The sequence below is a fragment of the Xiphophorus hellerii genome, chromosome 2 (assembly GCF_003331165.1).
Source record: "Xiphophorus hellerii strain 12219 chromosome 2, Xiphophorus_hellerii-4.1, whole genome shotgun sequence".
In the NCBI taxonomy this organism is placed as follows: domain Eukaryota; kingdom Metazoa; phylum Chordata; class Actinopteri; order Cyprinodontiformes; family Poeciliidae; genus Xiphophorus; species Xiphophorus hellerii.
This window is the reverse complement of record NC_045673.1, coordinates 11,917,562-11,941,322: the sequence shown is the minus strand read 5'-3', so window position 1 is coordinate 11,941,322 and position 23,761 is coordinate 11,917,562. Positions and strand designations below refer to the sequence as shown.

The following is a 23,761-nucleotide window of genomic DNA, read 5'->3' as shown; positions in this document are numbered from 1 at the left end:
TACATATGCCGAATGTGCGCCAAAGGTGGTTGTGCGAATTCAATACTTCTCAGCTCAGTTTTTGTGAATACATCACAGTAGATTTGTGTAAATGCCCTATGAACTTCATGAATAACCTAATGTTCATAATTTATCTCCTATTTTAAAATACTTCATACCTTTTTTAAATGATTTGATTCTAGTGTAATATATTGGCCCTCAGTGGAAAACTCTTCACAGCTTTGCAACAGTGCATAAAAACATAAAATGCATTGAATTAACTGTTTCTTTAGGTTAACAGAACAAAACTTACTCAAAAGAAACTGTTGTTGACACCTCACCAAAACATCTTTGATGTAAATGAATTTTATAAGAAAATTATTTCCCTCATGGGTTTGCATGACCATTTGTTAAAGAAAAAATCATGGATACAGAGAATGTCAAAATGAGCAATTCTTTTGGTAAATTTGTGTAGTACGTTAGAAAAGGTTTCCTGTGATTTATGCCTTATTTTACTGTCTATCCTTGCAGGTTGCCAATCTTCTCAGGCTCTTTCAGATCCCTCAGATAAGCTATGCTTCAACGAGTGCCAAGCTCAGCGATAAGACCCGATATGATTACTTTGCCCGCACTGTACCGCCTGACTTCTACCAGGCCAAAGCCATGGCAGAGATCCTCCGGTTCTTTAACTGGACATACGTGTCCACTGTGGCATCAGAGGGAGATTACGGTGAAACTGGTATAGAGGCCTTCGAACAGGAAGCACGAATGAGGAACATCTGCATTGCCACTTCAGAGAAGGTAATGAAAGAAACAAAAATAGCTTAGAATCCGAATCTTAAATCGTCACTGCACCAAAAAGACTCACTAAGGTGCTAGATTTATAAGTTTCTCATATTTTTCCTTTATGGCTTATCTCCTGTTCTTCTGAATTGGGGTTAAAATTACTGTGTTATCAGTGCTGAGGCAGAAAATAAAAGCTTATCTCTAAGAATTATTTCTGAGTGCTTTCACAGTCTCATTTTTTATGTCATTTACTACAGAGGTGAATAATAGCGTGAGACTGTTAAGCACATTTTCTTGCTTGTTTTTCTCCATTAAATGATGATGATCACGGATTGCAAATAGCATTAGAACGGAAGAAGCATTTTGTTTTTTGTTTTTTCACTCCATAATCCCCTGTTTTTCTCCAGGTGGGACGTTCGAATGCAAAGAAGTCTTACGAGGCTGTAATCCGTCAACTCCTCCAGAAGCCAAATGCCCACGTGGCCGTCCTTTTCCTGCGCAGTGATGATGCCAGAGAGCTGATTGCAGCTGCCGCCAGGCTTAACACCTCTTTCATTTGGGTGGCTAGTGATGGCTGGGGCGCACAGGAGAGCATTGTCAAGGGAAATGAAATAACTGCTGAAGGAGCTATCACACTTGAACTGGCAGCAAACCCTATACCAAATTTCAACCGCTACTTCCTGAGTCTGGACCCTATCAAAAACCACAGGAATCCCTGGTTCAGGGACTTCTGGGAGCAGCGTTTCCAGTGCTCTTTGGGAGCTGTAGGCTTAGGCTTCGGGGGAACACCTCTTCCGCCGTGTGACAAAAACTTGTCGATGGACCAGAGGTATTTCGAGCCAGAGTCCAAGATCATGTTTGTGGTGAATGCAGTGTATGCCATGGCCCATGCCCTCCACAACATGCAGCGGAGCCTGTGCTTGAACACCACCAAGCTGTGTGACAGCATGAAGGCCCTGGATGGGCGCAGACTCTACAGGGATTACATTCTTAATGTCAGCTTCACAGGTAAGTGAGCAAGCGCATGGTGAAGAGAGTGTCGAGTTCCAGATAAGGTGGTGAGAGTGGATGAAGCAAAAAGAGAAGCAAATGTTGGAGAGGAAGGATACAAGATAAGAAGAAATAGACAGGAATGTGAATGTAGTGTCTGCTTAACGGTCTTCTAATGAACACATGGCTGTTGTCCATCTTCTATGCCACAGAACATGAAAAGTACTGAAACAAATCCTCTTAATTGCTATGTATTGTCACAGCCAGCTTGCCATTGACACCTTTTACCCATGCGTAATTGATACGACACTACAAAGTTGCTTTGAGGAATGAGAGCTGCAGTTAATCCGTGAGCCATATTCTTCTCTCTTACACTAATGAGATTGTGTGTGTGTTATAATAGCTCCTATAGCATGCAGCTTGTCTGTCTGTCAGTCTCTGAAGAGTCGAGAGAGAGGAGACAGAGGATTGGCTTGACTGACAGATCACGCACAAAGGAAGTGTTATAAATAAACTGCTGCATCTCAGGGACTGACACAGGTTTAGAGGTGCTTATTCCCCCACCAACCGTGACCAGAAGCAGACTTCAAAACACCCTGGCAAACAACATTAACAGCGGCTTTGCCATGGGACATTGGGGAGAGTGAGCAGGAGGGATGGAAAGAGGACGAGGGAATGGCATCATCCATGAAGGTTGGGGAAGAGAGAGGGGCTTACAGATAAGACTGACAGGCAGACTAAAATGAGAAGAGAGAGTTTGGGGTAAGGTGAACAGAAGTGAGAGAAAAAGTAGTAAAGAGAGAAGCGAGGAGTGAACAAACAAGAGCTGCAGCAGAACCTGAGTGGGACATCATGCGTCAGCTGAAGAACATGGTTTTATTTGAAATGTTCCCATCATGAAAATGTGGGTAGATAAAAAAGACTATGACACAAATAAAGCTGACCAAATCTCATAAAAATGAACAGTACTCTCCATTTTAGATAGTTGCTTACAATATTGATTGAAATACCTCACATTACCTCCAGTAAAGCACAAGATCCCTACCATTTCAGATCCCTAATCCATCCAGCAGCAGTGCAAGGTACTATTTATTCAAAGGAAATTGTACCGTTTGTTTTTGCTATGCTGTTGCCCTTAATTTTTCTGTTTTATAAGTTGCAAAATTTATATCATATAATTGATTTAAGAGTTGTCAAAGATTCATCTATATTTATTTAGTTTATTTAGCTGAACTAATTCCCTTCATACTTCAAAAAAAATAGTGTCACAGATAAAGCCCTCAAGTTCATGCCTGGTTCTTTTCACACTAGAAAAGAACCAGCCGCCAATGAAGTCATCCTCAAAAAACAATTAAAAACACATCCAAGAGTAACTATGGGTTTATAAGAAATAAGAAAATAACTTTTAATGTGTAACCTTGTTTAAAAAAAATCAAAACAATGTTTCACTTTGTCTCACCATTGAACAGTAGAAGGATATGTCATATACTTTATTTATGTGAAGGATGTTTATGGTATAGATCTGGAAGAAAATCAACAAGATCAAATGTGATTTTCCTCACTTTTCTCTGCTCTCTTTTCTATGTCTCTTTCTTCCGTTACCTATCAAAAAGTCTATGAGATGGATGTATTCATTCAGAGAATCCATAGCTATAAGAGCTTGATTGTGATTCAGTTTAAGTGAGTACAATATGACAGCACTTATTTTCAATTGTTGGTTGGCCCTGAATGACTCATTCTCACTGCTCTGTAAAACTGATACAGTGAGTGGAAAAGAAGGTGAGGAGTGCTGAAGTTTAGCTGCAGCATCACTATCCGCAGTGCTCTCAGTCAGAACTGGAGAACCGAAACTCCTCAGCGCACCATAGATCTAATGCACACACAGATTTTATATAGCATCAAAGTTTTATTCCACATGTGCTAAAGTAGTATCCTCTTTTAGTGGATTTCCTTTCACAGCACTGTGGACAATGTCTTTTCCTGTAATGAGGTTGTTTGTTGTGTTTCCCTGACACTTTATGTGACGCACTGATGCAGCATGTTGTTTGGTTAGGAGAGTGTTTTCAGTCACAGCTCTCTTCATCTAGTCTCATTGAGCTAGTTGCTATGGTAATAAAGCCGACTCTATTGCCAATTGTTGAGGTGATCTGGTAGATCACGGGAACCAGCTCCGAAAGAACTAGCAGCAGACAGTGGGGCAGATTTGTGCATTTTGTGCATTTTTTATGAGTCCTTGTTACATGAGTCAACCACAAAAACACGGATAAACATGTGCCAAAAAGACACATAGACAGGAATCTGCAAAACAGTCAGCTTTTTTTTTTTTTTTTTTTTTTTTTTTTACAGAGGCAACTTGAAATGCTTGCTTTTTTTCTGCCAGCATGGAATTGCAGACACCCCCAACCCACACACTTCTCAGAGCCATCATTCAACTCCCACCCACCTCCCCGATCTGCAGCAAACAGATCAGTATATACACACATGCATGCAGTCTCTGTTCAAATAGTGGTGATAGATGTGATATTCCCCCTTTTCTGCACTGTGTGCGTGTGTGTGAGCGGCGTTTGCGCTCGTGTGTGTGTGTGTGTGATACGTCTGTGTTAGCAGAGGCGGTGTGCCTTCAGGGCCATATTGAGCACAGAGCTTACTGCAACGTTCAGATGCAAGTGAACAACCTTCACTCATTCTCTGCCTTGTTTTCACTTGACTCTGTCTCTTAACCTCCATCTTTTTGTCGCTATTTCTTTGGCTTTTTAGTCCTTCTTTTTCCTCTATCTCTCCATCTCCTTTCCTATTTCTCACCTAGAAAACATCCCACTTTTTCTACATTCAGAAACTGCTCAACCCACACAGACTTCACAAGGTTGCTCTCCTTCTTTCAGCTGTCTCTCCACACCGGTATGTTCCCTCACACTTTCCTTTTACTTGTCCTTCCATCCTTCTTTCACCCATTCTTTATTGATTCTTACCTCTGAAGAATTTCCTCCTTCCACCTGTATCTCTACTACCATGACAGTGGTTTTTCGTACTTCCACTGGTGTATTTCCTCTCTTTTACACCTGTATTCACCTGTCTCTCCTTCCTTGTCACTTTACTTCTTTTCTTACACTTATCTTGTCTCTCGGCCCATTCTCCATCCGAGAACCTCCTGTTTTTGGCTCAAGGTTTCTTTCTTTTGTCCCGTCTATCTCACCCATCTTTATTTCACTCAGGCCTTAGGTCTCCTCTGCTTTCCTTCGTCCCTTTTTCAATCCAGACTTCCTTTTCTCCTTCCTATCTGTCCTCTGGCATTCCCTTGTGGCCTTCTGCAGTGTGACCCAGGCAACATTTCCATCCTCTGGGATTGAATCTGCTGGGAGAACAAAAAGCTAATGTGATCTCGCTTTTGTGTTCATTTGTGACATGCGAGTGCATCTTTGTGTATTTATGCACGAGTGCTGAGGGATGCGTCTGTGTCAGACACGTACTGTGAAATAAAAGAGAAAATCATTTCTCGATGAGTCTCTGTAATTCTCTCTTCGTCCTTATAAAATGACTTCTTCTTACTTATTCCTCCAAAGACCACTTGCCTTCTCTGTCTCCCTGCCTTTAACACCAACATACCCCCTTGGGCCTTGTGTTAGCCCTTCATGGCTGAGAACATAATTAATTTCTCACCTTCTGAATGAAATGCCTGTCTTCTCCATGCTTCTAATTAAGCCAGAATAATAAGGTGTTTCTCAAGTTAGTAGAATTGCTAAAGTGTCTCACTTTAGAGATGTTTTCATGCAGAAGGTTTCCAAACTAACTGGATTTGCTACTTTTTGGAATTGCCCCATTTTGTTTTGTTCAATTTTTGGTCTTTATGGATTTTTTTAATATCCTTCCATTATCTAAGCCCAGTTATCCTAGCAGGGGTGTCTATCTCTGGCAGTTAGCGGGTGATAAGTGGCGTACACCCTGGACTGTGGTAGGAAGCTGGAATTTTCTCTGGAAAGCTCCACTCTTAAAGATAAAAGTATGGGATTTGAACCCAGAACCTGCAAGGCAATGGTACAACCAACTGCTCCAGTGTGCAGTCCAGATTTTTAGATAGTTTTGCAAAATTATCACATTTTTCTTGTCAAAGCAATGACTTTAATGTTTTGTTTATTAATTTATGCCATGTAGAATTGATCTAGATTTTGTTTGCTTATGTGTTAGTCTCACTTTTTAGATTTTTTTGAGTGTTTTCTTTGCTGTGCTACCCTGCAGTACTTCGTCATTATAAGTGGTCAACATGCCTGATCCCTGCCTTATATATATATATATATATATATGTTTGAGTTAACCTGATGCTCTTCTGAGCTTGTTTTACACTGTGTGTTCAGGGAACTGTGCAGATTAATAGTCTAAGCCAGATGTGTCCAACTCCAGTCCCCAAAGACTGGTGTCCTGCATATTTTACATACTGTATATCCATACTCCAGCAAAACTGTTACAAATAGTTGGATTTACCTTGACTTTCTAAGTATCTATAATGTTGCATTTGATTTCTTTCACCAGTATTGGACTCATACTATCAGAATATAGTGTATTTTAACAAATTTGCAACATATAATACATTTTCAAAATGTCATCTTTGTATAAATGCAAATACCGGTGTACATTTTTCATAATTGGTACACTTGTTACATTGTCTTCTGATATTTTGAGAGACATTTGTTGCATTTTCAGTCAGAAAACAGTGTTTTGGTAAAATAATTTTAAAAATTCAAGTTCTAGTAGGGGTATGAGCCATTTTGGCTTAATTGTACGTGGCTAAATTAAAATCCAAAAATAAAAATTACAAAAAGCAATCTACTTCAAAAGTAACAAATGAATGTTCAACAATCTTATCAGTCAACTGCTTTCAATTTCTCTTTTTGGCACCTGCCCTATCCATTTTCAGACATGCAACGTAACACAGATCTGTCCCACTTCATTTGGAATGGAAACTTTACAACATACTGGACAAACTTCACATACACACACTCGGAGTCTGAGGCAGGACAACAGTCGAGCATGCTGGTTTACATTAACCTTTACTATATCACTTACACAATGCAATTCAAACTATCAGATTTTTCCCACCCAGTTCCTCGTCTTCCATATTCTTGGAAAAATCTGTTTTGTAGTTTGACACTTAAAAAGTCATTGCAGACCACCAGTTGCCTAAAGGTCGACAAGTTGGTGAAACCCCTAGTTGTTAGTGGGTGTGTATGTATATATTTGAGACAACTCTTACATCTTTAAAGGGATGGTGTTGTGTATTTTCCAGGCATATTGCCATTTTGTAGCATAATCAAGTATCTATATTACCTTCAGTTGTTATAAAAATGCAGTATATATTAAGCATAATTTAAAAGAAGTTTGACTTCATAATGTGACACTTTGGGCTTCTGTCTCTTTAAGAAGCTCATGCTCTTTCCGACACTGCCTTCAACACGTCATCACAACAATGTTTCTCATTATGCCATTTACAATCATTCTTAGCAGTGTTAGACTGAGAAGTAGTTCATATAACAAGCTCAGCACCAGGTATTTGATAATTGCTGTTTTTGATGAGAGAATAACATTATAACAGGATGTATAACTTAAAAAAGTTGATTTTACCCCTTTAAAATTTATATCATAGAAAATGTGGAACATATAATAAAAGTTAATTTAATGTATCTATGCAAACTTCTGACCTGCAATGTAGGTTTCTGTTCACTATGGCATCTGAGTTGAGATTCAAAGAGAAAACAGCTACCATCAGTCTCCAGTACATGTCTCTCCACTCTGAGGAGTCGTAGAGAATTTCACTGGCTCAAACTTGCACTCGCAGACACTTTCGTGATAAGACATTTTGTGAACTCAGCATATCCACCTCCATGCAGTCAATAAGAAGTCGGGAGTCCTAACAATCTATTTACTCGCCGAACTTGATTTTTAGGTAATTCAAGGACAACGCTGAAAGGGACCATCAGAGGCATCTGTAATCTTTTAGGCTGCTTTACATGTAATTACTGACATACAGCTCATTTGGCTTCAGTACACATCCAAGGTCCTGGCAACATATTTTTGATAATTGGCTGGTGGGAAAGTCTTACTAAAAGTGTGTTTGCTGTGTTTCACTGGCAAATAGCCTGGTTTACCTATTACTCTGTGTTATTTTGAAGACTTTATTATAAGCCAGCTGCTGGGATAATGATTGATATCTCTTCTTCATCTTTTGATATTATCGCCACATTCTTATTGCAATAATTTAGCTGTCAACTAACCATTTAGCCCCAAAATTTAAATAAGACTTGACGCTTTGAATTTCCTATGACAGAGGGGAGGCAGGAGGAAGATAAAGGGTTTTGCTGTCTCTGTGATTTATGGATTTCATAAACGCTAACCCCCTCTGCTGCCATCTGACATGCCATTCTTCCCTGATCACACTGAGCTTGCACAACAATTGGATGGCTTTTGCTGCTGTCAGTGCCACCCATTTGTACATGCTTGTGTACACGCACGCACGCGCAAGCTAACAGCAGGGTCAAGACTTTGGTTCTGTCAGCACAGCCTCCCACTGAGCTCAGAGCAATACCTTAGCTATCACACTGGAAGTACAACCTAATAGGGTCCTCACATGCATTTGTGTGCACATCCTCACAGAAAATCTGACGGCTTATTTGCAATCTGTTAAGATTTATTCTACTGATCTCATTCTGTATGTATAAAAATTGAATTTGACCTGCAAATTCTTCTGTCAACCCAAGCATGGAATGATACTAGGAAGGCGTTGCCATGTTATCAGTGCATCTATCTACTGAGGAGCTGAGAGTCTTGTTGTTGTATGTTGAGAAATCAAAAACCTGGCATATCTTGCACTATCCCCAGTCGCATCATCATTTGACAGGTTGCACTGTATAACACATCTATGTGTCAGCAACATAGATTTGATTGCTCCGCTATAGGGACAGATGTGGCATTGTGGGAGAGACACACTTTGTCTGAGTCAAAAGGACGAAGTGTCAGCACTATCAGGTCGGATACTGCCAACAATGCGTCAGGTTACTGTTTTCCCAGTCCAAAGTCATTTTCTCCTTTTTTTATGGCTTCAGCATCATGCCAATTTTACAATCTCCTTTCTTCCCACATCCTCGGGGTAGATGGTAATCCTTTCATAACAACATGTATACAAACCAATTTGGCAGTTTCAGCAGTGTGCCTCCCTCGCAGAGGAGACACACAGGCTAATTCCATCAATGAGTGGGTACTTATTACGTTGCCCAGGGTCTTTATTCCTGTGCCTTTATGACTATATGGTTTTATAGACAGAGGCTTAATGATGCCTTTGGTGATACACATGATCAGATAAGATATTAGGCCAGCGAATTTATCCCTATGGTACCTTGGAGAGGGATATGAAGCCAGTGACATGCGTATCATCAAGCATCACTGGCACTTGCGGCCTCTTTGCTAATATCTGAAACTGTCTGGTTCTCAACAATAAAAACATAATTTGAATGGTCTTCATTTATTTCCGAACTCATAGGCCAAGATAGCTATTGTTTATTATCTAGTGTCCACAGCTGCTTTTAAAACGATTAGGTACAGCAAGCATTAATGTGATGTTTGTTTGTGATTCCTTATCTTTTATCTCCTCTTCCCCACCACAGCCCCTTTCTCCCCTCCAGGCAGTGAGACGGTAGTGAAGTTTGATTCCCAGGGGGACGGCATGGGCAGGTACAACATCTTTAGTTACCAGCGTTCTGGCGAGCGTTACGGTTACGTGCCAGTAGGTGAGTGGGCAGAGAGTCTGAGTCTGAACAACGATCTGATTCGTTGGCCCAAAGAGGTGCTCCCAACCTCACAGTGCAGCGACCCCTGTGAACGAAACTGAAATGAAGAAAATGCAGGCAGGTAGGAGAGGGAATTCTAACTTTTTTTTTGTCAAAGTGAAGCTGCATTGACTTTATAGGCATGTTCCCACACATTTCTCATATTATTGTTCCAGGTGAGTACTGCTGCTGGATCTGTACGGCGTGTGAGCCTCATGAATACCTGGCTGATGAGTTCACCTGCTCACCTTGCGCTCCTGGCCAGTGGCCAACTGATGACCTCACATCCTGTTACGATCTTCCTGAGGACTACATTATGTGGGAAGATGCTTGGGCCATTGGTCCTATTACCATTGCATGTGTTGGGTAAGTGAAAAACATTTTTTTATTTTTTTAATAAAGGAAAAGATAACAAAAAAATTAAGAAATATATGCAAATCTGCCAACAGATAGATATACATTTTGTAAATGCAAATTTAAACAGAAGTTAAACCAAGTAATTGCAAATCAGTTTCTGAAATATTTCTCACACAAGTCTGGAGGGTGTTTCTTTTTATAAACCCAGTTTAAAATATGATCATATATTTTTAAAACTTAAATATAGTAATAGTAACTGGATTTTGATGTTTAATTACGGTAACATAAAGATGAGTTTTTTCCCTTTTGTATAAATTTAACTCAATATTTTATTTGATATTTATTTAATTTCTATATAAAGACATAAAGTACAGTAAATATTATGACACGTGCTCACTACTTCACAGAGTGGCAGAAGAAAACAATTAATGATAAGAAGTTCTGCCACAAGTTATATGTCATGATCAACATGTGAGTCATGCTGTTGATCATGCTGTTGAGGTGTTGCTAGGAAGATGGATAGAAGGGAAAAACATATTTTTGCAATGATTTATCACTTTTTGTCCACTTTATAATTATGCACAGCTTTGTTTTGGTCCATCATGTTAAATTTAAATAAAATATATCAAAGTTTTAACATAACACAGTGGGACAAGTAATACTTTTTAAGGCAATATACATACTTTTTGCTTTCATTAAACCAATAGACAATGAGCATTCCTCCTCTAATTGCCAACAACAGAATATTTTTGTCTTTATTATTTCTAACATTTCTAGTCAAGCAACACATACGCAACATAAGCTCTACTGTATGTTCACACCATTGATTGTCTGATTCATGCTTCCCCTCTGCAGCTTTGTGTGCACTGGCTTGGTGGTTTGGGTGTTCGTCAGACATAACAACACACCATTGGTGAAAGCATCAGGCAGAGAGCTCTGCTACATTCTCCTCTCCGGAGTCTTTATGTCCTATGCCATGACTTTCCTCTTTTTGGCCAAACCCTCTCCGGCCATATGTGCTCTGCGGCGCCTCGGCCTGGGCACGTCGTTTGCTGTGTGCTATTCTGCACTGCTGACCAAAACCAACAGAATCGCCAGAATTTTCAATGGCGTGAAAGATGGAGCGGGCGCAGTGAGGCCGCGCTTCATTAGCCCATCCTCTCAAGTGAGTGAATGCTGCATTCTGTCCATCAATCTGCATCAGCCAGAAGAATGGAGAGAGTAACTGAGACACAGGGAAACTCAATGACCTTAATTCTCCTTTCTTTCCTCTCTTTGTCAGGTATTTATCTGCCTGAGTCTGATCTCTGTCCAGCTAGTCATGGTCTCTGTGTGGCTGCTTCTGGAGGTTCCTGGGACTCGTCGCTTTACGTTACCAGAACGACGACAGACTGTCATCCTCAAGTGTAATGTGCGAGACTCCAGCATGCTGCTGTCACTGGGATATGATGTGCTCCTGGTCATCTTGTGTACTGTGTAAGTTGTGTTGGAGTCTAAGAAAGTGACCAACTGCTAAATTGATTGCCAATCCTTTCATTCAGTGTTTCAGACATTAGATATTGGGTTTGTGTTTTTTTCTAGGTATGCCTTCAAGACCAGGAAGTGCCCTGAGAACTTCAATGAGGCCAAGTTTATTGGATTCACCATGTATACGACTTGTATAATTTGGCTGGCTTTTCTTCCCATCTTCTATGTCACATCCAGTGACTACAGGGTATTTTCTGACACACGGAGAGGCATGCTAAAGTGCTGAAAATTATTATTCAAAACAAAACAGCTAATGTCTGAATCCAGAGTTAGGCACTTGCAGTTTTTGAAGCAAAAGGAAAAAGTTTTCAATCCAAAAAGAATAATTTATCACACTTTTTGGCAACCTCATTTTCAATTATTCATATTTTTCCATTTAACAAAATAAAGCTTTCCCAGACCAATATTGGTATTGAACTCTTAAAGATTTATTCAAAAATGTAAAAGATTCTATTGCTTCCAAGGGCATATTCACACAGGTTATTATTACAGTTAAATGTTGGATACCTGACTTTGTGCATTGTACCAGGGCAAAACTAATCCTAAAATATCTTCACCAAGCAGTGTTTCTCTGCACCGATGCAGTTTTTTCACTTTTAAGTGAGGTATTATGAATGTATCTAGAGGAAAGCCTACCCATGTCTATTTATTTATATCTATGTACATAATAGCTAGAGCAAATTACCAGATATTTTCCAAGACCATAACTGTTTGCATTATGCACATCTGCTGAAAGCTGGAGGTAATTTTGGTACAGAAGGAGAAAAAGGGGAGAAAGGGAAAAACGGACCTGCTGCGCTGCTCGATTTTCAAAAAAGCATTATTAAGAATGTCACAAAAGTTACAATTTATTATCCATCCTTGTGAAGTATACCCAATATTTTTGCCCATTTTTTTGTAATCAAATAAATTGTTTAAATTCTTTTTTTTAAATCACAGATGTTTCTTTTTGTTCCCACTTAACTACAAGTTAGTGCAGTATACTTACTTTGACATGCAGTAAATTTAGAATCATACATTTTTGAGAACCAAATAAATTAAAGTGATGCACTTATAACCTCTTTTTAAATCTGTCTGCAAAGTCACTTTTGATGTAGAAACACCATTCTGACATGATGTCTTTAGTCACGTGTTATTCTTTAGGGTTTTGAGAAGCACCTCATCAAGTCACAAATAGGAGTTCTCTATTATTTTTAATAAAAACAAAAGTGAATTTCATCTATGATCACTTCTGCACCCTCTGTCTTTATGCACAGAAAGAGGGTAACTGTAAAGTGTTTCAAAAATAGATGCAATAGGTTGATCCTCTGTATTTATTAGTACCAGTTTCCTCAATCCACAGAGAACAAGCTAACAGTGACAGCAAAACAGCTGCAAAAAAATTTAAGAAATTAGACTGCACATAAGTTTCCCCCCACATACAGTACAAGAAGGATTAATTATCGAAGTCAATTTACAACAAAAAAAGGGGGGGAAAAAAGTCAAAATTCTTAATGTTGAAATCCTTTGTAGTATAACCTCAAAATAATACTGAGGCGATCTGACTTTAAAAATCTGTAAATTCTGCAATGGACTGACGACCTGTCAAGGATTTACCCCGCCTCTCGGCTGTTGACTGCAGGAGATACACACCACCCCCCTCATGACCCTGCAAGGACAAGCGTGTTAGATAACGGAAGGATGAATCTGTAAATAAAGATAGTTTTAAAGCTAAAAATAAATATAAAAAAATCACTACTTTGTAGCTATGCCTTATTGCAGCTCCTTCTCACTCAGCATGATTGACAGAAACAGTCAGGTAACACAGGACATAAACAGGTGCAGTGGCAACTTTAATTTGTAGCTAATCCCATCCGCAGATGTCCCAATTCTGCTGTTCTGAGGTGACAAACAGGCTCTGCTAAACTGCTGACACATGTCCAGACTTACCATCAAAGGCGAATGAGTGTTCTTCTGAACAGCAAAAATCCTGAGTGTACACCTACACACCTTAAGTAGACGTGTTCACAAACACAGTCTGTTTCAAGGGGCATGACAGAAGTGGTGCTGTCTGAGCTGCCCATTTGATCCCTGAATAAAAGTACCATTTATTTATTTTATTTTTTTTTTTTTTGCTGTCTGTCTCTTTAAATTTGTCTAATATTTCTAAGAAATTTTTCTTAAAGATTAGTCTAGTGCAGACATAATGTCCTCCCACACTCATAAATATTTACATAAACAGAGATGTTGAATTGTTGATTACTGACGAATGTGCTCAGCTGTGCTGTGATTTTACTTGCTGTAACAATTAGAGCAGTGATTAGGGGAGCCTGAACAGAGCATGCAGCAGACACCTCTGCAGACATGTGATCAAGAGACTGGGACAGTACTTGGCATCGATTTACACAATGAACCACGTAGGACAAACTTAAAGTGAGCACCGAGAGACTATTAAGTTTGGCTTTTGTGTTCTGTGTTGATTAAGTCTTTATTGATCTATTCAGTAATTGTTATTCTCAGAACTGGTGCAAGGTAAGGAGATCTGAAAACAAGAGTTGTACTCTAGTGTCGTACTGGCTGTACTCATTATTAGAAGTCAGATACACTTGTATCTGTCTAGCAGCATTTTAATGTTTTATTTTTCAGAAGTACATTTTGTTTTGCATGTAAGCCAAAGACTTAAGTTTTGTTCTCCTCAGAAGATTTACTAGGGTCCTTTTGAGGGAAACTGTTTGCACTGGATTTTATTTTGGTACAAAGGCTGAATACAAATGCATGGCTCACTTTTCAGATTTTAACTTGCTTCACAATTATGCACTATTTTGTGTTGGTGAAATCATAATATACCATAATAAAATTCCAAAGTTATAACATGACAAATTGTTAAATTATTTCAGTGGTGTCAATAGTTTTTACACTGTGCAGTCAACAGCTACTGAAATATTTAACTAAACAAGCATAAACGTTATTAACAACATTTCAAATTATACTTTTATCATTCTTTCCAGGTTCAAACCACTACCATGTGTATCTCTGTCAGTCTAAGTGGCTTTGTAGTCCTGGGTTGTATGTTTGCGCCCAAGGTCCACATCATCATGTTTCAGCCCCAGAAGAATGTGACCAGCCACCGTCTCAACCTCAATCGCTTCAGTGTCAGCGGGGCTGCCACTACATACGCATCCCATGGTAGGTTGTTTTTATTGAAATGGCAGGTTTTCTGTGACAGATGGGCTTGTTTGGCATTCACTGTTCAAAAGGATTCCGTGTACTGAATCCTGAATTACTGGCATGGTATGTTTACTTAAAGTTATTGGTTTTCTAACCAATGTTCTTTGTCACAAACAATGAAACCCAAAGCTAAAAGTAAATACATGTTTTTCATTATACTATTTCTCTATTTCACTAAAAATTGTACAATTAAATATTACAATAACAAAATTTTACATTTTATTGACCAAGAACATAGAAATATGTTCTAGGGAACAAATATGTTCCCCTTAAATATGTTCCCCTTATGGTCAGGGGAGACAAAAATTGTCATTGTTTGGCCACAATGACAAGAGTGTTTGGAGGAGTCAGGAGAAGGCTATTAAATCTAAGAGCAACTGTCAGTCAAAGTGAAGGTGGTATTATAATGAGTGTCTCTTTCACTGACAATGATCCCAAACACGTATCTAAAATAGTTCTGGAAAACATAAAGCAGGCTAAAACTGAGCTTCTGGAGTAGCTCTCATCAACTTTTTGAACATCTGTCAACTGCTGAAGAGGTAAAGAATGCAAAGAAACCAACTCTATGATTTGCCAGTAATTTATCAAAACTAAAATAAATTTCACATTCACACCAGTGATAAGTGCATTTAAATTTTGGATTGTTCTTTTGAGTACAAAAACACGTGGATTTGGGTTTACAATTGTCTTAATTTGAACAAAGCGTTCTGTTAAAAGAGAAATATTGCTCACCAATTTCTATTAAATTGGGAAATATCAAGTTTTGCTAACAGGATTTAAAACATAGAAGGGAATAAATGGTTTTCACAAACATTTTTACTATTATTTTTTGTTCACACAAGAAGTAAAAAGATTAAAGTGGCAGAGTTGCTCATGTGGCCACAGGGAATAAACAGTGCTGATGTGTAGGACATTAGAGAAGAGAGGAGAGATTGCGTCGTTTGCGCACTTGCTGTACCTCAGGATGGAAGTGGCGCTTAAATTGATTGGTTCTGGTCTCAGAAGCAGTTCACTTTTTTCCGATGGGTGTTTGTCCTAGTTTCTTTGTCAATCAGTTTGACACACACTGCAGACAGAACTCACAGAATGAAGTACAGCTGATCAAACAGGCAGGAATAAAACAACATAGCCTATAGTGAGGATGGTGCCAAAAACCAGAGTAGTTCATTAAAAAGGCACTTGAGGTAGATGCATTTTCTTTCTCAAAACTACAGAGTGATTATGAGACATGAATGAGATCAGCAGCTTTCATGAGAAATTCAATGTGTTCTTAGAAATTTTACATTTCAAATTTTCAAGTTTGAAGCCCGTGGAGCTGTTCTCATTTTCGTGTCAAAAATTGATTGAAAAAGGAAAGTAAAAATAAGAAACCAAGTAGAAGGCAGCCAAGAGTGGAGCCAAAATCCAAAGAAACCATTGAACTCATCCACTCACATTTTTAGAGCAGTTGTATGTTAATTTATAAGGCCAAAATTTATATAGTGATTTATCCAGGTAGGAAGAAGAAGTCTAGTACTAGTACTAGGGCAATGAATGAGAAGTAGTACAAAATAAGATAAATCTTTATTGCCATTTACCCACCTACAGTGTAGCAGTACAATAAAATTGGTCCACTGATCCATATGAGGTGTATATAGGAATATGTAAGTATGCTGGAAGCAAACACTAAACTTTGATGTATAGTAGTCGTTCTTTTTTCTTTAATCACTCAAATATAAAATAATAATACTTTAAATTAGGAAAGAAGACAAGGAAATGAATCCAACAGATCAAAATAGGAGTATGGAGAGGGCCAGGGACAAAACAAGGTTCCTATCCAATAAAATGTTTTCTTTACTTATTAATTATCAATCTTTGTGTTTTAATCAACTTGTTCCTTCTTGTTCGTAGCTTCTGTCAGCGCCCACTTCGTCCCAACAGTGTGCAATGGGAGAGAAATAGTTGACTCGACCACTTCCTCTCTGTGACAGCATCCAGTCCGCTCTCTAAACCCGCCCCTGCGACTGTTAGCCAAATAACGAACATTTTTCACCCCAGCTCTGTTTTACCCCCCTTTTACACACAAACACTCTTTTACACATACACCCAAAAACACACAAACACACTTACTGAATACAAGCAAACGCCTTCCTTGTGGACTAGAACTGTATTGTTTCACAAATGTAGAAAGTGTGTAACTATAATTAAATTATTTTCTAGGGATGTATATACATGGAATCAACATTGTTGTACGTAGAGAAACAAAAGAACAAAAAAAATGTTTTTAGGAGGAATTTTTTGGAACCTTTGTTTTTGATAGCTTTGTTTCAATGTAAATGGACATGAGCTTAAACATGGTAGAGGGGCTGAGTCCTTCCATCTGGATGCACATTTGTGGCTCTGCTTGCCTCACTGCAATACCCACAGACTTTTGATTCTCATGCTTTTTTTGTAGTACATCATTGTAATAACTAACTGTGTATGCATTTCTAATGTGGATCTGTACATTTGTATATTATACTACTGACGGTTCAAACAGCACAATGTTAAAGGTCTTGTGACACTAGAATGAATGTGGAAAAAAAGCTAAAACTGGACAAACTAGAACAGCCAGAAAAGAAATTGAAAGGGAAAGGAAGGAACAAAAGAGACATTCATTAAATTTAGTGATATATTTCTGTTTGAGAATATATCATTTTGCATCTTGATAGATGTTTGTGGTATTCTGGATCTTTGTAAAATCCTTCTGTGGCTGTTTTGGCAGAAAAACATGTTTTGCTTTTGATACAAATGTTCCTATTTTCTAATTATGGGATCCCTTTATCTAAATGGCCATAATTCCAGACGTGTGTTCAGCAAAGCATCACTTTTTCACTCCCACTCCTAAAATGCTGTGTCTTTTAAAGATTGCTGTGATGTATTACTAATAATAATGAATAGCTGCACTGAAAAGACAGTACTGCTAATGCTTTATGTAAGCCCCAAAGAACAAAAATAAATCAGTTTTTCACCCAGTAATTGAAGTGCCTTGCAAAAGAATTCAGATCCCATGAACCTTTTCACATTTTGTCCTGTTACAACCACAGACTTCAGTGTATTTTAGTGTGACTTTATGGGATAGAGCAACAGAAAGTTGTGAAGTGAAAAGAAATTATGCTAGGTTCTAGCATTTTACAAGTAAAAATCCTTTAAGAAGTGTTCCATGCATTTTCTGCTGAGTACTTGTAGATCTACGTTTAGTTGTAGTTACGGCTGCATCAATCAAATTCTTTGGGGTATATCTTTACCAGCTTTGCTCATTTGGAAACTAAAATTGTTGCTCTTTACTCCTCAATGCAGCTCAAATTCAGTCAGACTGAATGGGTATCATCAGTAAACTGCAATTGTCAAGCCTTCTGACTGCCATTGAAGCTCTAGCTATACGTTTAGTGTTGCTGTCTGCTTAAGGATGAAGCTCAAGCTAAGTCTGAAGTGTTTTGAAGCCTCTAACAAGTTTTTATTCAAGATCCCCCTGAAATCACCTGTATTCATCGTCTCAATAAATTGACTAGCTTTCCCCAACAGTGCTTACTTCTTGCCTATATTCCAAAAGAGCTGGATCTGAGCTGGATAAGTAACAATAGTTTTCTCCTCAAAAGATTCTCAGACCCGAGCAACAGATATCTGGAGCTCTACTAATAGCTTCTTTAAAAAGGGCTAAAGTTACTAATTATAGCACTGAATTTTCACTGGCAGCATTTTAAAATAATGCCACACTTTTCAGATTTTTATTTTCAAAGGGGACCTATTATGCAAAATTCACATGTTTTGGTGCTTATATTTGAGTCTAAAATGCTTAAAAAAACACCCAGCTGTTTTCTGGGGCAATAAGTTAATGTTTCTTGGTGTCTGGAAAATTAGCTGTTTCAAAAACATCCTGATTATTAAGTAACAATAAGTGAGCACTGCCCCGTTACAAAGCAAACCAGATGGAGATCTAGCATGTTTGGTCAGCTGGTTTTACCGCTGTGTGTGTTGCACAATGGCTGCTGGACAAGACAGGTGTTTTGTTGTTGACATACCCCCAGAAATGGTTCATCCTTGATGGTTGCACTGGAGGCTCCACTTCTTGTGCTTTTAGTCTGATTGGGGGTCAAAGATGTACGATTGCGCATCTGCTTTCAGCCATTTTCATGTGTATAAAGTGTGAGTGTAAACATTGTACTGAGGAGTGCAGCCAGCAGCACCTTATTTGTATTTAAAGTGAGAGGAAACCCTAAAACAGCTGTGAAAGCAGTTCAAAATAGACAGAGAAACTCTCATTATCTGAGAATGATTTTGTGTAATGAACATGTTTTGTAAAGCCCATTGGTCTATCCTAACTTGTTCAATAAAGCAAAGTATGTCCACCTTAAAACCTTTTGAAAACTTCATATCTTTATACTTCTATTTTATAATAACATACATTTTTATGTTGCTCTATTACATAAAATCCCAATAAGATATATTATGTTTGTAAAGTCACAAGAATACTTTTGCAAACCACTGTATGAACATCACGTTCTTAATTTGCAAAAAATATAAATATGGGAAAAGGGTGTATTTTGCTGAACACACATTGAATTTTTCCACCTATAGGGGAATAGTAGCTTAAGATTCATACCCCATAGATACCGTCTGTGGTGATATTTTTAATATGGCTATGTGCCTTAATGTGTGTTTGATAGATTGATGTTGTTAGAGATCAGTTTTACACTACCAGCTCCAAGTCTTTGTTTGGTAAATGTAAAAAAATAAAATAAACTAAAAAAAAAGTGGCCTCAGTATGAAGACCATGCCACTCAGGCAACAACTTTGTTTTATGTGAAGCCCAGTGCCATTGATTGTTTACCTAATGTAATGGACCAGTAACTTCGACAAATCACAAACTTAAACTGGCTTTCTCCAGTCTGACGAAAAGAAAAACAGGAATATTCTAGCAATTTATATTCACTTCCAATTCCCCCTGCTTTTAACACAGTAGTTTCAGGTAAGGAAAGCGAGGTGAGGGGTAGACAGATAGGCTACATCATTAGGAGGAATTCAGTGAGTATTTGACTTGTTGAAGTGTGCAGTTTACAAGCTTGTGTTAAAATGTGTTTACGTTGGGAAGCACAGTGGAGCAGCTGGCTTTGGCAGTCCCACAGAGGCTCAGGAGAGGAAACAGAGCACATTCTGTCAGCTGCTGACTGATCGCTGCTAACAAAAGATGTTAAGAGTAGAACAGATATCCATAACATAACATAAAGAAGATGAGGTCATTCGTGCAGATGCAAATGTGGCAAGAAAGACTGCAGCCTCTCTGTTGGCTATTAATAAGATTGTTGAATAAATTCAATCAAAAATATGTATTAGGTTCTTAGGAGGAAACTTAAATAGCTGAAGATAGTGGAGTAATTTATTAAAATTTTATTTCAGTCGTTTGATTTTCCTGAAAATATTTGTTGAATTTAGAGATAGTAGTAATTTATTAACTGATCTTAAATGTTTACATATAATATGCTGTCTAAAATAAAGTGTGACTGTTACATTTGATGTTTTCAACAGAATGTGATCAGAATCACTTTTTAAAGCTGTTTTGTCAACAACAACAACAACAAAAAAACATACAACGTAGATGTGGGGAGAACTTTTACAGATTCCATCTTTTGACTGGTCAGCATGTTTGCACTGCCTCCCATGACTACTACACTGAATGATAAATGGAAAGAAATTTCAAAGGATGTGTCAGGAGGAGGCGACCTACATTGGGGTGTGTTTGTTAGGTGCAGAGTGCAGCGGGAGAGAGCGATGTGGCAGAGGAGAGGGATGCTGCTGCTGCCGCTGCTGGATTATGTAAAGCCCTCCCACAGCCCAGAAGTCAGCAGCGCCTCTATGGAAGCTCAAAGCATCTCAGAGATTCACAGCGTTTGTTAGAAGAAGGTTTAGCCATTCACTCTGTGGTCCTGCTCTCACAAGATACACACCACTTGACAGGTTGTTATGGACAACCACAACCAACACATTCAATGCTGGAATGTCTTAGTTGTCAGCAGGGCTGGGAGAAAGGGTGATGAGTGGCTGAGTAAAGAGGAACAAAAGGAAGAGAGATATCTAAAAACAAAATGGGTCGATGGTTCTGATCCAAGTTGGCAGAGTCCAATAAGATCTGGCTAAGTAAGGCCCTGTACTCACGGCTTTTTAATGGGCACACAAACAGAGCACTTAACCCTGATTCTCCACTCATTTAGTCCAGAGACCAGTCCAAGACAACAGTCTCACACTCTTCTCTGACCCTTTCACTCACAGTCCAACTCACCCTTTAACCTTTCCCTCACCACTTTTTGTGCAGCCAGGTCGCCGCTCCGTGTGTGAAACTTGTGACTGATTCGGTCTCAGCCAAGACCACCAGAGCCAGAGCGACAGACTGGTGGCTCACACTTGAACTGGAGCGCTCTCCTGAAGCACATATCATGGAGGCTGCTTCGACGAGGTTAGAAAAGCGATACAGGAATGTCAGACAAAAGGATCTGAGAAATGAATGTTGGGAAGTTAAATTGAAAACTCAGATGTAAAGAAATAGCATTGCTTCAATACTCATTACCTTGCGGAAATGATCATTTCATCTCCCCAATAAATTAATCTGGAGACTTCTTTAATTGGTTTTCCTCATGAATATCCTTTTCAAGCAGCCATCTATTAAGGACACTGTTCCTCTATTCAGATCTTGCCAACTGTCATGTGCTTTTACAAAGGTCTCCATGCTGTAGTCCCCTTCTATATAACAGAATGTGTCCCTGGCCTCTGGGTTTTGAAACAAGAAGGGATCTCAGGAGACAAAATGAAGCGGATGCCGATCTGAACTCTGAAACTGGCTGGTCACAAAGCAATAGATACTGCGTTTATGAAATGTGCAATAAAGAGGCTGTGATGACATCATAATAAATACCATGAAGCAAACATCTGCTGTTGTCTCTTCATCCCTCTCTCTGCAGTGTTGTGGTCAGCCACCTTTCTTAATGCTGAGAAATGTGTAGGTAGATTTGTCTCATCAACAACACCATCACCTACACACACAAGCACACATAGGCTCTATTCACAGAGTTTGCTGGCAAACGTTTAAAGATGTCTCTAACACTCCACTTCATCTGTTCCCACAAGTAATGGCACTCCAATTAAACCATCTACTGGAGAGCTCCCCAGTTTTGGAAAATACATGCTAGTATTGAATACTAGTTTGTTAGAAAGGGTGACAGTAGTTTAAAAAAGAAGAAGAAGAAGAAGAAGAAGAAGTGGAATACAAGATAAAGCTGAAGATTTTGTTTTGTCCAGTTTTTGCAAAATCTTTGACTTTTTATATTGAAAGAGTAATTTTAGAATAAAAGTACAGAGTGTTGATTTTTTGTGTGTGTATTTTTTATATTGGTTTAATTATAGTCCTTTCCTCAATAATCGTTTAGGGTTGCATCATAATTCTTAAAGTTCATAAAAACAGACGAGGGTGAGGAGTCTGTCCATTTAACCTTTGTAGTGATCTCCCTCTGCTGGTTGGCTTGGATCACTGCACCATTCTTGTGCCTTCACTGGTCCAAGCTGCATAATAAAGAGAGAGAGAGAGAGAGGCAGTGCGAAACAAAGATGTTTCTCAAGGCACTGGAAAACATCCTTTCTACATTTTATGTACTTTTACTGGGATCTTATGTGATAGGACAACAAAAAGTGGTGCAAGATTTTTAAAACAAAATTACTAATTCAGATTAGTATGCAGCCATCCAGAATCTTTACTTTGTAGAACCACTTTTCACCACAATTCCAACTGCAAGGCTCTTTTTATTTGGCGTCTCTAGAAACTTTGCACATTTAAAGACATTTTTACTTGTACCGGAATATTTTTACTTGTTCTCTGATGCTCGCAATAGGTCGCGAGCAACAGATCCTTTAATTGTCCATTGATTCTGCAGTAATTGAACCCCTTCCCCACATCCTAAACTATTGCAACCTCTAACCTCTAATGATTCCTCATCTGTACCAACCAGTTTGCCTGCCCCTGCTGAAGAAAGATATGACCAAAACATAGTGTTTCAACTACCATGTTTGGTTCACGGTGCTCAGAATGTCAATTAGTTTTTCTTTTTTTTAATCACACAGAATTTTGTATAAAGGTGAAACTTTTATGTCACCTTTAAAATGTTCACCTGACCAGAGCACCTGCTTCCACGTGTTTGTGTTCCCACTAGCTTGTGACAAACTGCTAAGGGAATCGCTTCTGACTTTCTTTCAACAGTTTAATGATCTTGTCACTCCTGAAGCTGCAGTATGTAACTTTTATAATAAAATATATTTTTACATAGTTGTTAAAATTGTCACTATGCCATGACAGTATGAGACAGATAATCTGTGAATAAAAAAAATTGAGCTCCTCTGGCTTTTCCCAGTGCTGCAAGTCTTACTAAAAACAACCAATCACGACTAGGAGGAGTGTCTTAGTGCTATCAATCATGTCCATGTTCATGCCACTCAGTGCTCCATACTTTGCATTTAAACCTCAAAAGAGCTCAAATGACAATGCAATGACTTTGTAAGCTTATTTTAAAATTATTGAATTTAAATATATTTTATTAATCCCATGGGAATATGACCTATGTGGACTTGTTTTAAGCAAACACCTCAAACTACATGTTGTGTTGAGTGATATAGAAAATTTAAAGAAATATGATATGAGGAAAGGAACTGTGGACCTTCACAAGTCATGTTCATCCTTGAGAACAATTTTCAAATGCCCAAAGGTGTTCATCTGCTTGAACAATCATAACCCTGATAAACACAATGGAAATGTGCAGTCTTAATTCAGGAAGGTGACAGGTTCTGTTTACCAGATGAATGCGTTTTGATGTGAATTAGCTATTGAGAGAGAAAATAAAAACAGGCAATGAAGATACTCACAAAAGCTATATTACAGTTTACAAATGCAGAAAGACACAAATCATATATTTTTGTGAAATCTATGGTTTTATGAAGCAAAAATATAAGTGCTTGGGCATACTGACCTTTGTTACCTCTTAATTAAATAAGGAAAAGATTGCAAGACTGCAACAGAATCCCAAATATGAAGTACAAGGATGACTTCG

General features: G+C 38.5%; 1 protein-coding gene across 1 annotated transcript in view; it reads left to right on the top strand.

Moving 5' to 3' along the window:
- The window catches only part of grm3 (glutamate receptor, metabotropic 3), a 39,776-nt gene extending 21,998 nt beyond the window's left edge, over positions 1-17,778 (top strand). Inside the window, 10 exon segments of the mRNA XM_032583973.1 lie at positions 511-780; positions 1,173-1,773; positions 9,405-9,625; positions 9,627-9,648; positions 9,743-9,932; positions 10,779-11,088; positions 11,206-11,399; positions 11,505-11,637; positions 14,438-14,615; positions 16,548-17,778. Of these exon segments, the coding sequence (XP_032439864.1) occupies positions 511-780; positions 1,173-1,773; positions 9,405-9,625; positions 9,627-9,648; positions 9,743-9,932; positions 10,779-11,088; positions 11,206-11,399; positions 11,505-11,637; positions 14,438-14,615; positions 16,548-16,624 (2,196 nt within the window). The 3' untranslated portion in view covers positions 16,625-17,778.
- Positions 17,779-23,761: the final 5,983 nt, after the last annotated feature.